We start from the raw sequence: 15,388 nt of genomic DNA on the forward strand, positions 1-15,388 counted from the left end.
CAAATGTTGCATTTCTGTTCTTTTACCAGTGTTGTCATATGATTGATTTAGTTGTGTTGTCTCCGGCCATTTATACTGTATTTCTGATTATCCTCTCAGGATTGCTCTGCTCTTTAGCACAGGTATGGTACACTGGGCAGAGCTTTGGTCCCCTTATTAGCGCTGGCTGACATTTCAAGTGTGACATTTTTCATGCTTCATGTTTCTGAACGCCCCTCTAATTATGAAGAGGTTTTGAGGCCGGCTCCTTTTTGAAGGCATGGCTTGTTTTCCAGCTGAGCTCTGAGACATGACACTTGTAGGTGAAGTGTGGCACCATTTTTTAAGACTTATATTGACCGTTAACCTTTGTCATCGATAGAATATCTTAAAAGGAAATACTTATAGGCTGGGATTTGGTGTGGTTTATAATAAGAAAAGAAAAAAACACCTTTTAAATCATTTTTTAAATGAACATATTCTGGGTGTATTACTAAGAATGCAGTTGTTTGTGGTGCCAGTTAGGGTGTCCCTTCCCTCCAGACTCTAAAGACCTGTTATGAGACCTGGTTGTTTCTGTCTCCTGCTGTTTCCAAAACAAGACATCATATTCTCACATCACCACTGTTTCATTCAAGGCACGTTCAATACATTTACGGTAGCAAATCAGTGCTTTGAGAGGAAGCTAAAGATAAAGCTATCAGAATAAACATGACTCTGTATGGTTCTGCGATTCCAGAAACATCTATTCAAACATTTGACCTTAAAATAGTTTATTTGGATTCATGGGCTCTATCATTTGCAAGTCTCAAATTAAAATGACTCAGGTTGGCAACTTGACTGTGTGAAGGGGTATTAGGTTCTTATTTTCATACACTTCAATCCAGTATACACATCAAGCCCTCCAGTAGATTTCAAAGGGGAATGAGACAGACACGGACTGTGCTACAGTTCAATCTATGGATAATAGGCTTAGTAAAGTGACAGAGATGTGACTAGTTAACACTGATACAGCACACAGGTGGGGCTACTGATAATGTAACTGTCCGCTAATGATATCTGGCGATATGACGAGAAGATATACCACCTCCTTACCGGATGAGAGTTAAAATAGAGAGACCAATTAAGTAAAACGTTGAAGGAGGTGACGTCAGTTACAACCCTGCCTACTTCAGAGATGAATCACTGGTCAAGGAAACATCTTTGAAACCGTTAATGGCACCCTGCAGCATACATTAAGTGTTTGTACAGACATCTTACACTAATTTCAGCTTGTTATTTATACGTATTCGCTGGGGTTGGCAGTGGGTGACAGTAGCTGTGAACAAGTACTACAGGTCATACAGAACATTCAGTTCAAGATCCATTATCTTGGGGGGTCACTGTCATGGAGACGTAACTGTAACCAGGCAACCATGAAACCTTTCAGTCACATTGTGGAGATTACATACATTGCACCAAGGGCGTGAAGGGGTTAAACAGAAAGAGCTGAGGCTCCTGCATTATGCAGTCTTTTTCCTCTTCCTTTGAACATCTCATCCTCTGTCCTACAACTTTACCTGAACATGTGCTTGCCGTCCATTATTTTAGCATTTGCTGGAAGGCTTACAACTATTTTTTACATGATTGATTTGTTTCAGCAACGACTTTTTAAACATGACAAAGGTAAAGATGTGGTTCAAATGATCTGGCTAGAATGTTGGTACTGTGGATGGTCATTGTAGGTCTTGTTTTGTTATTACAGTAGCAGAGTACTGCACAGACATAAACACACCGGCCCCCTATCATGTCTGTAAAGAACTGCCTTTCACCTTTGATCAGGAGATGAAAAAGAAAAAGCCCAACGGACACACATTTACTTCAAGAGAAGCTCACAGTGGCTACATGTTGATGAATATGAACTGGCAGTATACTACTGAAATGTACCTCATACTTTTTTTTTTATTATTACGCTGCGATACAATCCCCCATGCAACAAGCGGGGAAACAAACAAACTAATTATAGTCTCCCTTAGAACACATGACTGTGGAACGAGACAACATCACCAGAACAGTGTACTCCTCCCCTGTGTCCCCACAGTGACACATGCAGGTAATTAAGCAGCACTGGGAGACAGGGAACCCATGTATTTCCCAGTGAAGTACTCATTAGGGAACCATTTAAAGTGACATACTGTATGTTGATCTGTGGAACTGGCCTTATAGACATGACACGGCAAAACATTGACAAGCAATGAGCAAATATAAACAAATAAATTAAAAAAATGTTGGTTCTGTAACTTAGCATGTTTAACAAAACACACAACCTTTAAGTTATAATGTTTGGGTTCCCAGTCATACTGTAGTCTACAACGTCCTACTGATATGTCAGAATGAAGGAGATCTTTGATTATGTTCAAACATTCTCCAAACTCAATCATGAAAATCCCTACCCACAAGCCCTGGACACCAAATGGACATCAATCTGTTCATTTTCTCCAAACACAGGGACTTGAGCTAATTACAGTGCTAACGCAGCATTGACCTAAGGCATGTGTAGAACTCAGCTCTACTCCCACGCCTGGACCCAAAATAAACACTGTGGGGGAAGAAAGTAACAACATCAAGTAATCAAACCAAATACTTGAAGAAGGTTTAGCGAAACCATTTCTTCTGTTCGTTAGAACATAACACCCTGGGGAAACATTATTGAGATAAAATCGTAATTAGTTGCCATTGCTCGTTAGTCAATTTGCTGTCCTAAAGTACATGGACAACAACCCAATTAGCATCTTTGACATGGACTTCTCTACGAAAGGGAATTGAGTCTCAGTGTCTTCTACCATCCAATCCCTTCTGGTGGGAGAGAAATTGATCCCCCCTCGTTCCATTTCAGGGACACCCTCTCGATATGACCTACTTCTCTCCTACGCCAAGAACACAATCAACGACAGAATAATTGCAGCTCTTCAACAACACGGCTATTATAGCATCTCCAGTGTCCTATATTTACACCTGGCTGTCTCTCAGCGGAGGAGGGAGACTTGTGGGAGCAGAAACTCCTTACTGATCACGGCAACACATGCAAGGCCCGCTGCTTTGACCCTTGTGCTGCCTTAGGGTCACATGACCCGAAGGTTCACAACGAACCATTGTTGTGTTTACCCAATTTTACCCAATACAAAAACAAAAAAAAAGCTTTTTCTTTTAACCTCGCGATGTGGGGGGTCTGAGACAGCCCGATGGTTAAAAGAAAATGCTTCACTTTGTTTTTGTATAAGGTACAGTTGTCGCAATACGACGGTGGGTCACAATGACTGATGGGTCAGAATGACCCGAAGATAACACAAGGGTTAATTAAATGTGCAGCTGTTTGCTGAAGGAGGAGGGGAGTTGTACTACAGGAGCACTCCGGGAGTCTGTTTCCTCCACAGAGGGACAGGAAGTGAGCGCTCTCTGTCAGTCCTCCACACCGGGACAGGAACAGGAAGTGAGCGCTCTCTGTCAGGTGGAGAAGAAGAAGTTCTTGCAGGGCTCTGGCTCTGGGTGGCCGACCAGCATGCACAAACACACACATGATTGAGTCATCGAAGTCCTTGAAACTCAGTAAATACAAACACATGTAGAAGCATTGATATCGTATTCACAAATATCTGTTGAAATCCCCCTCAGACTACAGAAGTGACATCTTTTTCTTCTCAATACTAGGGGTCAAGGAGAGAGTAGTGTTAGGCTGTGTGTGCCCCACTGGGCTAGGGCAGAGGAGAGAGCAGCAGAGGGGAGAGCAGCTCAGGGATGTGGAGGTGAGGCACAGCTCAGGTGCTCCTCACCTGGGACAGAACAGGAAATTCTGCATGAGGCATCACTGTCCTGTGGCCATGGTAACCGGTGAACATGGGGTATTTTAGGAGCCAACAAGGGACAGATTATGCTCCACTGAGACTGATGAGAGGTAGTTCGAAAGACAGAGAGAGAGAGAGAGAGAGAGAGAGAGAGAGAGAGAGAGAGAGAGAGAGAGAGAGAGAGAGGGGGGGGGGACATGGCTAACATCTCCTAAGGAGATTATGTGGTTGGGAGAGTGGGACTAAATAGTGCAAAATGCTGCTAAACACCTTGACTCATTCAAGTGCATGTTTAAAAAAAAACTGCTGTACATAGGCCTAATAAAGATCACTTGAGAAATTATACTCTTGAACATTTCTGGTGGGAGTGGGGGCAGTACAGTACACTCGCATCAAAGAGATGCTTCTGTAGTTGAGACATCCCACAGATCGGCCTTCAAAGGCTTTGTACCTATTCATTATGAGTATGTCACTGTTGCTTTCAGGATTTTCCTATGAAGCTTTTTTTAGGTGGACAAAGCAACGCTCACATCTGTGGACAAAATGTTGTGTGTGTATGACTGTGTGTGTGTGTGTGTGTGTGTGTGTGAGAGTGTGTGTGTGTGAGTGAGTGAGTGAGTGAGTGAGTGAGTGTGTGTGTGTGTGTGTGTGTGTGTGTGTGTGTGTGTGTGTGTGTGTGTGTGTGTGTGTGTGTGTGTGTGAGTGAGTGAGTGTGTGTGTGGTTACATAATATATATGTATACAGTATATCTATATCTATACTTTTAGGATAGGTTAACAGTAGTGGTCTCGTTTTTATCAACTTCCTCCTTTGTAGAGAGTAAGTAAGTGAACTGTTCCCTATACAGTTATTTATAGAAGGGAACTACTTTTAAGATAGAACATTTTACTTGAACAGAAATCTATGAAAAGATATGACCCTGTCATTGACCCATTGACTGTATATTAAATAGTACTTTGTCGTTATCCGTTTTGCCTATTGCGGGTGTGTGACGGTTTAAGGAGTCTTAACTTACCGCTCTGTCGACTTCCACGAGGTTCTCGAACAGTTTTTTGTGTCCCGTCGCTGCCCTGTCCGTTCAGGACCTCGGAGAGCGACTGTTGGGTGCTCTGACGCCCAATTTGGTTTGAACGTGTATTTAAGCGCATGCTTCTCGATTTTGCCGTTTCAGGTGCCGATTGGTTTCGCCCAGAATCATGATCCGGTTCTGAACCCACTTTGACAAATGCGTTTCTTGTTCTTCTTGTAAAAGCCGACGTCACGGAGCCCATTCCAAATATTTGAATGCTACTCAGTGTATGTTGGTGTCATTTTCTGTTGAAGAATAGCCTACTCTGGTTTTCAAAGAAGCAGTCTCTTTCCATTCAATTTATTCATTTGCCGAAATATTCTCATCGTGTAAACAGCCTACTGTATTCCCCAGAGTACGCCCTGAAATAGTTTGCAATTGCCAAGACAAGTTCATGTTTCGAGAAAACTATTCAGGTAGACTGCTCGAGCAGCCTGTTCTCTCCGCGCGCAACCTGTATGACGACAGACGACACGCGCAGAAAGTTTCTTTTTGGCAAACAGAAGGAACTCTCGAGGGCAAAGGCTAGCAACAACAAGCCACACTAATTAGGTTGCATAGAGCCCCGGATAATCCAAATGACGAGGAGAAAAATTGTTGTAGTTCAATTTACAGTAAGCATTTTTGTCTGCAGAACATGAACGTGGTTTTAACCTTTGCCTATTGCATTGTTGAGCGCAACCGGGATTTTTATAATCAAGCGATAAATAAACAACTTTTTTAACATAAAGTTGAACAGTAGATGGCAGTCAACAACAGCCAACAGCCAACATGAGTCTATGGTTTATGACAAACCATAGACTCATTTTCAAATCTCACGAATTATTGAGGTACCTTGGCCTGGCTCCGAACCAGAATGTGTACATTTAAGATACATTGTCGTGAAATGCTAGTTGTTCCTAGTTTGTCAGTTTGTACCTAGTTTGAGTAACCTCGTCGAAACCAAACTCACTGTGTGGTAACAGGTCCTCACTTACTATCGAACCTACCCCCTCATTATCCTCTCAGACCAACTCATTCTAACTGTATCAACCATCAGAAGGCGTCATGGATTTTTTTAAGGCACCTTAGTAATAACTGTAGATTGCTTTACACACACCATTACAATACATCAGGTGCACTGTGCAGAGGAAGAATGCTACTCAAAACCAATGTGTAACTTTTCAAAATAGTTTATTAATGCTATAAGGGAATCTGAATGTCTTTTCATTAAACATACAGGTGCAGACTGAGGGAGCAAGGTGCTGCTTTGCAAACATTTGCTAAAGTTTTGGTTACATTTAATTATTTTGTACAGACCATAGAAAGTATACAAAGAGTGTATAGCTGCTGGCCGGTGTTTACTTTAAGGTAACGTGATTATAATTTCTCATCTGAAAGCTTATTCGGCTTTTTTGTCTAAACATAGGGAGGGCCTCTTGATAGGCCTTTCATCATACAGCATAAATATCTGGTGCCCAGATATTTTGGAGAGGTTTTGTTTTACTTGAGGGGAAATGCTTTTACTTCATGTTGCCACAGGTCTTTTGTCAGTGGAGACACATTGGAGACACAGTGGAGATCACTGCAAGTCATCGTGGTTCTGGGTAGACTCATTGATCACCTGTGGATGAGAACAAATTAATTAGGATTCTGTCATTCATGTCTTCATTAATTATGAAATCATTTGATCAAATCACAGACTCACGTCAGGAGACCTAGTGTGTGTGCATCAAAAAACAAGGACTTTGTGGCAAGTACCAAAAGTACCAAAGAGTAATAATAACATTGCCTGGTTAATGTCCCTCTTTGTATCTTCAATAATGCATAGCATTGTAGTCTCTGTCATATTGGTTTGAACTAAGGTCATACCTGACCATCCCTGGTTTCAATGGTCTTGATCAGTACCCTCTTGGTGCTTGTACTTTCCACATGGGGTCTGGACTCCAGAACCATAGTTTCTGGTGACATGAAGATTGTGTTATATTGAGAACTCAGCAGTCATGTAGGATTTATATTTTTGATGAAGAGCTGAATCTACCTCTCAGGTTCATGGAGGAGAAGTTCGGCAGTGGAGTGGAAATCCTGTAAAAAAGCACGTTTGTATAACAACACAGAAACACATTTGTCTTTTACAGAATATTAAAAAAAACGTAATTAATCGTAACAGTAATCCAGTGTCACCTGCTCTCCTCTCCTTCCAGCAGCTTCCTGTAGGTGGCAATCTCAATGTCCAACGCCATCTTGACATTGAGCAGGTCCTGATACTCCCTCAAGTGACGGGCCATCTCATCCTTCATGTTACGGATGTCTTCCTCCAGACGCCCAATGGTGTCCTGGCAACTTGTCGTCTCCAAGGAGAAGTTCTCTTCCATCTCCCTGGTCTGGCGTTCCAGTGACTCATTCTGTTTGTGTCAGGGAGGGGCAAAGGGAGGACAATGCCTAAAAGAGTACTATTTTCTACAGAGGCTTTCCCTTCTGTGTTCCCTTGTCAACGCCCCTTTACATATTGAGTCAAGCGAAGTCTAAGTTTAAACAACAAAGAAGAGGAAGGACATTCTCCCTGAGATCTGCGACGGGGTGTGAATTTGAAGAACACAGGAAGGTGCAACATTCTGAAAATGGGACTCCTACTTCCTCGATCCTATCTCCCCCATGTTGATGTGAGCGGGAGAGGACCAAGCACACTTACCATGCCTTTAAGGGAGTCCACCTCACAGGTAAGAGCCTGCACCTGCCGTCTGTAGTCATTGGCCTCCTGCTTGGCCACTCGGAGGGCTTCGCTGTTGCGGCCCGCTGCCTCGGTCAAGTCAGCAAACTTCCATTCACAAGCACAAGGTAAAAAAGAGAAAGGGATTTACATTTAGTCATTTAGCAGACAATCTTATCCAGAGCGACTTACAGCAAGTACAGGGACATTCCCCTCGAGGCAAGTAGGGTGAAGTGCCTTGCCCCAGGGACACAACGTCATTTTGCACGGCTGGGAATCGAACCGGCAACCTTCTGATTAATAGCCCGATTCCCTAACCACTCAGGCATCGGACCCCCCCCCCCCCAATGGATGATCTGTACTTTATGATCCGTTAGCTTAACTCACATTTAACGCATGCCCATACCACTCAGAGCCTGGGCTTAACCCCCTTTTTGTTAAACTCTTTTCTTCCTGTCTAAAAACAAAAACAGCAAAAGAAGCACCCTATAAGTCTGTACCTTGGACTTGTACCAGTCCTCTGAGTCCTGGATGTTCTTGGTGGCCAGGTTCTCGTACTGCAAACGCACGTCTCTCAGCGCCGCCGTCAGATCAGGCTTGGCCACGTCCACGTCCACCTGCAGGTGCTGCTCCTGCATCTGGCTCTGGAGCTCCAGCAGCTCCTGGGGGGTCAGGCACATTAGCTAGAGGCTCTGTGAGTTCAGTCCAAACCAGTCGTTTTTTGAATCATGCGCTTGATTTAAGCCGCAAAACAGCTTGGTTCTTGGTAGCTGGCCAAGTCATTCAAACACGTTTGGGACCCAGGGTTAAGAGGGAAAGGACGAACGGGGTAAACGAGTGCTTACTTCATCGTGAAGCTTCTTGAGGAAGTTGATTTCTTCCTGAAGTGACTCCACCTTCCGCTCCAGGTCCAGTCTGGCAAGAGCAGCATTATCCACATCCTGCACAAGTACATCTATCAGGAACGGGCTCCCTTGTTATGGGAACTCTCACACACTAGTCACACAGACCCACACAGCTCACACATACCACCATTATGTCAAATCTCAGCAGGGGCAAGCTTTTGACAATGCCCTCGCCTTCAGGGCACACTAACTCTACGTTTGGCAGATGGGCACGATCTGCTCTGTCAGATACAATGAGGATGTTGCCACTTCAGTTCACAGTGCTTCACAGTGCACACTGCGCACACACACACACAGGCAAACCCAGTGCACTGACCCATGGGAACAATCGTGCACAAACACAATAACACAAACCACACACACAAAACCCCACAACAGCCGGTTTTGTCTGGGTGCTGCTGGTAATTGAGGTATTAGCACGGACACAGCTCTGCCCAGCTCTAATGCCTGAGACAAAGTATGCCATTCAGCAGTGTTCCTGGACCGAGAGGCTGACTGGCTCTGCCCTCTGTGTGCCTGGCTGCCAGTCTGGCTAGCCGAAGGGGCTGCGTAGGTTTAGGGGTGGACAGTGGGGACATGTCCCTGCCAATATCAAGAGACAATTAAAGTATCCCCACCGATAATTAGGGGAGGCGTTAGCAAATGGGGTGATGTTTAGTACCACTACCAATCAATGTTCAAACCGAATCTTTATCCTTGCGGTCTACTGATCGTCAAGGTTGCAGTTATGCTGCCCTCAGCAGTCAACCTGAACCAAGTACATAGTCCCCTCACGCTGAAGGAAATCACACTGCAAATGGAATGCGCGTGTCACTGGCACTGACTGCATTTAAACTGTATTACAGCTCAATGCGCCTCTTGTTTTTCATGCCTATGTGTTAGTGGATGCCTTGTGGAAGAGCACCACCTCTAACCCTACTTCATAAAAATGGCTCTGACCAATCATGATGCGAGCTACAACTCACGTCTGAGACATTGAGGTGTGTTTTAAACAAATCACATTTATTCTGTCGACAGAGCTCGTCTCCCAAACTTGGACACATCACATGGTGTTCTTTTCGCTCTGATAAACACTGGCGTCCAGACTGTCCAAACCAGCCAGCCACCCAGACTGACAGAGAAAGATCCCCTACTGCAGGCTTGACTTGGCACCGCAGACACAGCTTGGCCTTTATGCCAGGCCAGTTCAGCAGGCCCAACTTTAATGCTGTATCTGCTGTTCTGACATCCCCTGGCTGCATACTCTTCGTTCCGCATGGCCAACTTTGATAGATTAGATAAGGAAAAACAAGTTAGGAGGGAAGGTGTTTAAACTAAGTTTGTTCCTGAGTTTGCTGTTTAAAGCTAGGGCCGCGATTGACTGTATTCTGTCATGAAAATGCTTTTGTCAGGGTGCAGGACCTTTACAGGAACAGTAAGTGTTGATCATACCTGCCTGAAGCTATGCATAGTGTTTTCAGCCTCCTCACGCTGGACAATCTCGTCTTGCAACCTGCAAAGACAGAAAAAAGTTGATCTCAGGTGCAGACTGAGGGAGCAAAGTGCTGCTTTGCAAACATTTGCTTTTCTCTTTATCCCCCCCCCCATCCAACCCCAGCCCCCCTAAAAAACTAACAAAAACAAACTCCCACGTCTAGATATGTACTGTCCTCTGAAAAAGCATTTTAGGACCTACATGTTATATTATAAATTAAACAACAATTCATAAAACTTTTTACAATTCATAAAACTTTTTATGAATTAATTGTAGCAGTAGGATAATTTAATTTGTATCTGGGCTTACTTCTCTCTGAGTCGCTCGATGTCGTCTGCAAGGTTGTCCCGGTGAACATCGACTCGGGCCTTTTCGTTTGTGAGTTGGTCGACTTGACGTCTGAGTTCCCGCATCTCTTCCTCGTAAAGGTCGCCAATGCGGGACGTACCTTTCCCACGCAGCTGCTCCAACTCCGCCTGGAGAATCTTGTTTTGCTGCTCCAGAAAACGTACCTTTTCGATGTAGCTGGCAAAACGGTCGTTCAGACTTTGCATCTGCGCTTTTTCATTGGTGCGGTTGGTTTTAAATTCGGTGTTGATCGCATCGGACAGGGAGAAGTCTAAGCTCTCAGATGACAACCGAGGCATCGGTGCATTGCTGCGGACCCTATGAGTTTTGGAGGCACGGATGGTCGGTGCGGAGGATAGACCGAAGGAGACCCGGGAGCGCATCGGGCTGGAGAACTGACGGCTTGAGTGGCTGGACCAGCTAGGTCTCTCTGCTCCTCCAAACATCCTTTCGTATGAGGAATTCGTTTTTCGAAAAGACATTGTGTATCCAGCAGTCTTTTACACGGTTAGCTGATGTAATGCTCTCCTGGAGTTTGCTGCTGCTGTACCTTGCTGTCTCCGTGGAGTTTCCCAAACCAAGAATGTGTCCCGGGACGAGATTTATAGTCCACTCCTTATGCAAATGAAATAACTGGCCTTGCGAATTTGAGTGGCACCACGGGAATCCTATCAGAGAGAGCGAAAGCATTACACTTGGAGCTATTCTTCTTAAACTACAACCGCAGGAACACTATACCCATATATGTCTAAGAATGACTATTACAGGGACCAGTCAGAAACTGATAAAACTGAATCCAGCATGGTGGACAGAATCAGAGGTATGTTTTCTAAAGAGGGAGAGGGGAGACGTGAGACTTGAAGACAGGTCTTTTCACTTTTAGACGTTAGGATTCCAACAATTTATTCAAGATTTCTTCCTGTGAGCAAAACTTTTCACTATATTTTATTTATGATGAACAACATGGTCAAGTCAAGACATAGGGAATATGTGTTATGTTTGTGTGTGAGAAAGTTCTTATACTTATAAGTGCTTATACTCACTTATACTTACATTTACATACATTTACATTTAGTCATTTAGTAGATGCTCTTATCCAGAGCGACTTACAGTAAGTACAGGGACATTCCCCCCAAGGCAAGTAGGGTGAAGTGTCTTGGCCAACGACACAACGTCATTTAGCACGGCAGGTATTCAAACCGGCAAACTTATACTTATACTGTAAGTACTTATAATAAATAATAATTAAAATTGAAACTTAAAATAAATCCAGAGTTATTATGAGTAAGTCTTTGTGCCATGGTAATGTATAAGTATAGTATAGGTTTATTAGGTTAGTATAGGCTTATAGGGTTAGTATATGTTATTATGTGTATTAGAGGTTTAGTATACTGTACTGTATTATTTTGTATATTTAGGAGGTTTATTATATTTTAGCTTATCATCGATTTAATCTATGTTAAACTGAATACTTATATGTTATGTTATGCCAGGTTGCAAGAATTTCAGTGCCCAGTTTGACCCTGACATTAAAAGACTTTAATCAGTTATTGATTGTAATGTTTCTGCCAGAGAGAAAACAGAACAGCAGTTTGACCATGACAGACAGCGGATGCACATCCACATCGGTCAGCAGGAGCTCACGCTGGGTTTATGGGTAACAACTCCAAAAAAAAGGATTGATTTTTACTATAGAAGTTAGCCAGAGTTACAGCCTTTGCTGCAGGCCTTATAGGGATGATCAGTGCACTAAAAGCTTATCAAATACTCCATTAGCCATTTTCAAGCTCTTCCGACTTCTCTCTGTATGATCAGAAAAATTACCTGTCACCTAATTACATCTGTGTAATTAGGTGACAGGTATTTGATTGCTTTTATTTCTCTAATTCTGTATGCGTCTATGTTCATGTACGTGTGTGTTTGTGTGCCGGCAGGTGTACAGTACTGTCTAAACTCATTTGATTTTAGGCAAGTCATAGGCAGTTTGACAACAGAAGCCTGTATTCTGCCAGTGAAGCTGCCATGCAGGCCCAGAAGTGCTGATATTCTGTGGTTCCGATCGGAGACAGGGACAGCTGAGGTAATGAAATCGTAGCCCTCCGTCCCAGTGGAACTGTAGCTTGGAGCTTGACATTCTGCTGATGACCCTGTCCACCTTATCCTTCCATCGATCCCAATTAGAGTGTGTTTTAATCTCAGTGTATAAACCCCACCTTTGCCAAAGGAATATTTCCATAATCGTTCACACACAATGGATGTGTCACTCTAACAATTGAAGATGGATAGTCTTGATGCAGATTTGTTCAATCTGAACGCATTTAATACCTCAGTCAACTCTCAGTTGGGATGGAATCTTGGAGTCTTTGTTTTCATTCAAATGTGGGGGTTCATTTGTTTAGTTTGTTTGAACAGTTTAACAAAGCTCTGTGGCGATGTTAGTACTGTAGCTCTGGCCAGTGTTTACTGGGGCAGATTATGTGCTGTGTGTCAGTAACCTCTCTTGTCTGACCTCTGCTGCATTAAGCTGGGGAAATGTGGAAAATTCAGACAGCCAATAGGATGACAGTTGAAAAGAGTGAAAGGGAGAGACATTTGATTGAACCGTTACATCAGTGGCACGGGGCAAAAGCAGTGTGGATGGAACACTCCTGAATAACCAGAGTGCTGTTCCTGGCACTGGTTTGGCTATTGCTGCTGTCGATATGTTTAATTCCTGTTCATTACACTTCGGACCATTGGAGTTTTTCTGTTGAATATTGTCGGAATAATTCTTTCAGATTAGTTGTCCTCTTCGAATTCTCCACTCACACTTATTACACCACACATGCACACACACACATGCACAAACACACATGAACACACAGACCTACGGAACATAAAATACCGAGATGAGAGCTGTTATTGTTTATACTGGTGTTTGGGTGTCTGATGTAATTGAGAGAATGCTGTCTCCATTACATTAAGAGGACGTCCACTGTCAAACAAAGCAGATGACTGTACAGCAAACAAGAACCTTTACCTTCAAAGTTGGGTACCATGCATAACAGTATATCATTTACAAACCACCTTTGAGAAACAAACCACCTTTGAGAAAGCACATCACTCATTTGTGAGAATCCTTAAAATATTGCATACCTGAACCAATCCGATTAGGAGATCCAATTACTGTAAGAGAGAGAGGCAGCTCTGAATGCACCAAGTCTCTTAAAGAGACATTTGAAACTGTTCTGGAGAGACACTGGCAACACGCTGTAACTGCCCAATTCAGGATGATCTAATAATTCGAGCTGTGGGCAGCAGTTGAGTCGCTTTCAGGATTTTCCTATGAAGCTTTTTTTAGGTGGACAAAGCAATTAATCACATCTGCAGACAAAATGTTGTGTGTGTATGACTGTGTGTGTATGTGTGCGTGTGTGTGTGTGTATGACTGTGTGTGTGTGCGTGAGGAGAACAGACAGAGATGCCTCCAACCGTGCCACCATCTCAAATCTGTGAGTAGTGCAGCATTAGGATCAGCATCCTCATCAGCGTTTCATTGGAGGAACGGTAGTGTATCTCCATTTGCAGAGACATGAATGAGTCTGTCTGGTAAATGATGGTGACAATGGTGCTTTACATTTGAGAGGTTTGTTTGAGTCTCCTGTCCACTTGTGGGCCTGAAGAATCACGGAGTGCCCCAGACTGTTATGGTGAACCAGAGAGTAGACAAGGGCATAGACAGAGTGGGTTAGAATTAGATTCTATTGATTTGAATCAATACAGACGACTGGTAGTTTTTTTAGGCGCATGTTTCACATTGATCAACGGAATGCAGACAGTGGGATTGTAATTGTTGTTTGCGATTGTAAATCAAAAGCCTCTATGCCACTTTGTACTGGAATACAACTATTAGACAAGCTAGCATCAGAGAATGCCAGAAACCTACTTCAACCACAGTATGTACAAAAATCAAATGTGTGGGACAAAATAACAAGTAACTTATTGTGGTATTATGACCACTGTTTAACTGACATTAACAAAACGTTATTTCCCTCAAGCAACACGACTTGGCAACCTTACTTATGCCAGTCAACTGCTCCCAAACCATGAGAGCTGGTAGAAGATAAGTGCTTCTGTTTTGGGATGTCATGGGCCCAGACCACAGGCGCTGGCAGGGAGAAAAGCTCCTCTGTTTCATCTCCCATGACTGTGAATCACAGGCCTGTGGGCCCAGTATCCATGGTGATTGAGTCAAAACAGTCAGAGCAGTTCTCTGAGCCAGAGCGACCTGTTTCGGTTGGTCCTGTCTGGAGGTGAACACTGGACATGACCTGAAGGCCAGCCTTTTGTTACTCCCTACCAGGTTAGCAATGTAGGAGTCATGAGGAAACGCAATATAATCCACACTTGGACACAGTTGTGCACATTTCTATCATTGATATGATCGTAAGTGTCGACAGACTTACTGTACAGTAAGATTCATTGTTTGTTGATGGCTGCATTTTCATGTGGTTCCATACTATGTGACCTGTGATTAGAAAGGAGGGTTGTATAACTCCTTTCCTCAAGTTTTTATCTGACAGGCTGTGTATTCATCAATGCTTAAGTCTATACCAACAGGAATGTTACCAGTAAAGTGGTCTAAGGAAGGGTAGTGTTTTATGCAGGATGGAACTTGACACAAGTACGGAAGGACTGTAAAGCAGCACCTATTGTCCAGGTCCCTATGACAACGTGTCCTGATTTTGGAAGATGTCCAGAGAGAGAAAACTCTGTCTATAGGATTACTTTGTAGAAATGTTCTTTCTTTAAGTGTGTGTCTGTCTATCTGCCATTTAAAATCTAATATTGTATATTTTATTCCTTTGTTCACATACTTTATCTCACACAAACAGCAACACTAAATGTTCTCATCCTCATCTTGGGATTTTGGTCCTCAAGTAAAAGGTTAATAGCATCCCTCACACCAGGAGCTAATGTGTTATTGACCAGCACCCTAAGTGTCAGATGCACTCTCAGGTTCTGCCCTCCTGAAGGTGTCTTCCAGCCAGTCAGACGTCAGCACATAACACGCTTCATTCCCTCCCACGGTGCTCAGCCTCTCAGGAACAGTGGTGTTGGAT

At 43.4% G+C, this 15,388-nt stretch overlaps 2 protein-coding genes across 2 annotated transcripts in view; both read right to left on the reverse strand.

Annotated features, from left to right (window-relative positions):
* Window positions 1–5,271, reverse strand: part of LOC134036058 (dual specificity calcium/calmodulin-dependent 3',5'-cyclic nucleotide phosphodiesterase 1A-like) — a 45,163-nt gene extending 39,892 nt beyond the window's left edge. The window contains exon 1 of the mRNA XM_062480789.1: window positions 4,817–5,271. Coding sequence (XP_062336773.1) covers window positions 4,817–5,072 — 256 coding nt within the window. The 5' untranslated portion in view covers window positions 5,073–5,271. The remainder of the gene's footprint in view (window positions 1–4,816) is intronic.
* Window positions 5,272–6,026: 755 nt separating this feature from the next.
* Window positions 6,027–10,874, reverse strand: viml (vimentin like). The gene is made up of 9 exons (XM_062480790.1): window positions 10,248–10,874; window positions 9,896–9,956; window positions 8,405–8,500; window positions 8,060–8,221; window positions 7,542–7,667; window positions 7,034–7,254; window positions 6,891–6,934; window positions 6,722–6,810; window positions 6,027–6,473 (listed from the first exon to the last, which is right to left on the reverse strand). Exons 1-9 carry the CDS (start codon window positions 10,766–10,768, stop codon window positions 6,432–6,434), a joined length of 1,362 nt encoding a protein of 453 aa, XP_062336774.1. The 5' UTR covers window positions 10,769–10,874; the 3' UTR covers window positions 6,027–6,431.
* Window positions 10,875–15,388: the final 4,514 nt, after the last annotated feature.

The sequence above is a fragment of the Osmerus eperlanus genome, chromosome 16 (assembly GCF_963692335.1).
Source record: "Osmerus eperlanus chromosome 16, fOsmEpe2.1, whole genome shotgun sequence".
NCBI lineage: Eukaryota > Metazoa > Chordata > Actinopteri > Osmeriformes > Osmeridae > Osmerus > Osmerus eperlanus.

Excerpts from the sequence above, each read along its gene's own strand:
- viml (XM_062480790.1), bottom strand. The coding sequence starts at position 10,768 with ATGTCTTTTCGAAAAACGAATTCCTCATACGAAAGGATGTTTGGAGGA. Across the intron at positions 9,957-10,247 it reads ATCGAGCGACTCAGAGAGAA|GTTGCAAGACGAGATTGTCC; the intron begins GTAAGCCCAGAT and ends CTGTCTTTGCAG. Across the intron at positions 8,501-9,895 it reads CTATGCATAGCTTCAGGCAG|GATGTGGATAATGCTGCTCT; the intron begins GTATGATCAACA and ends GTACTTGTGCAG.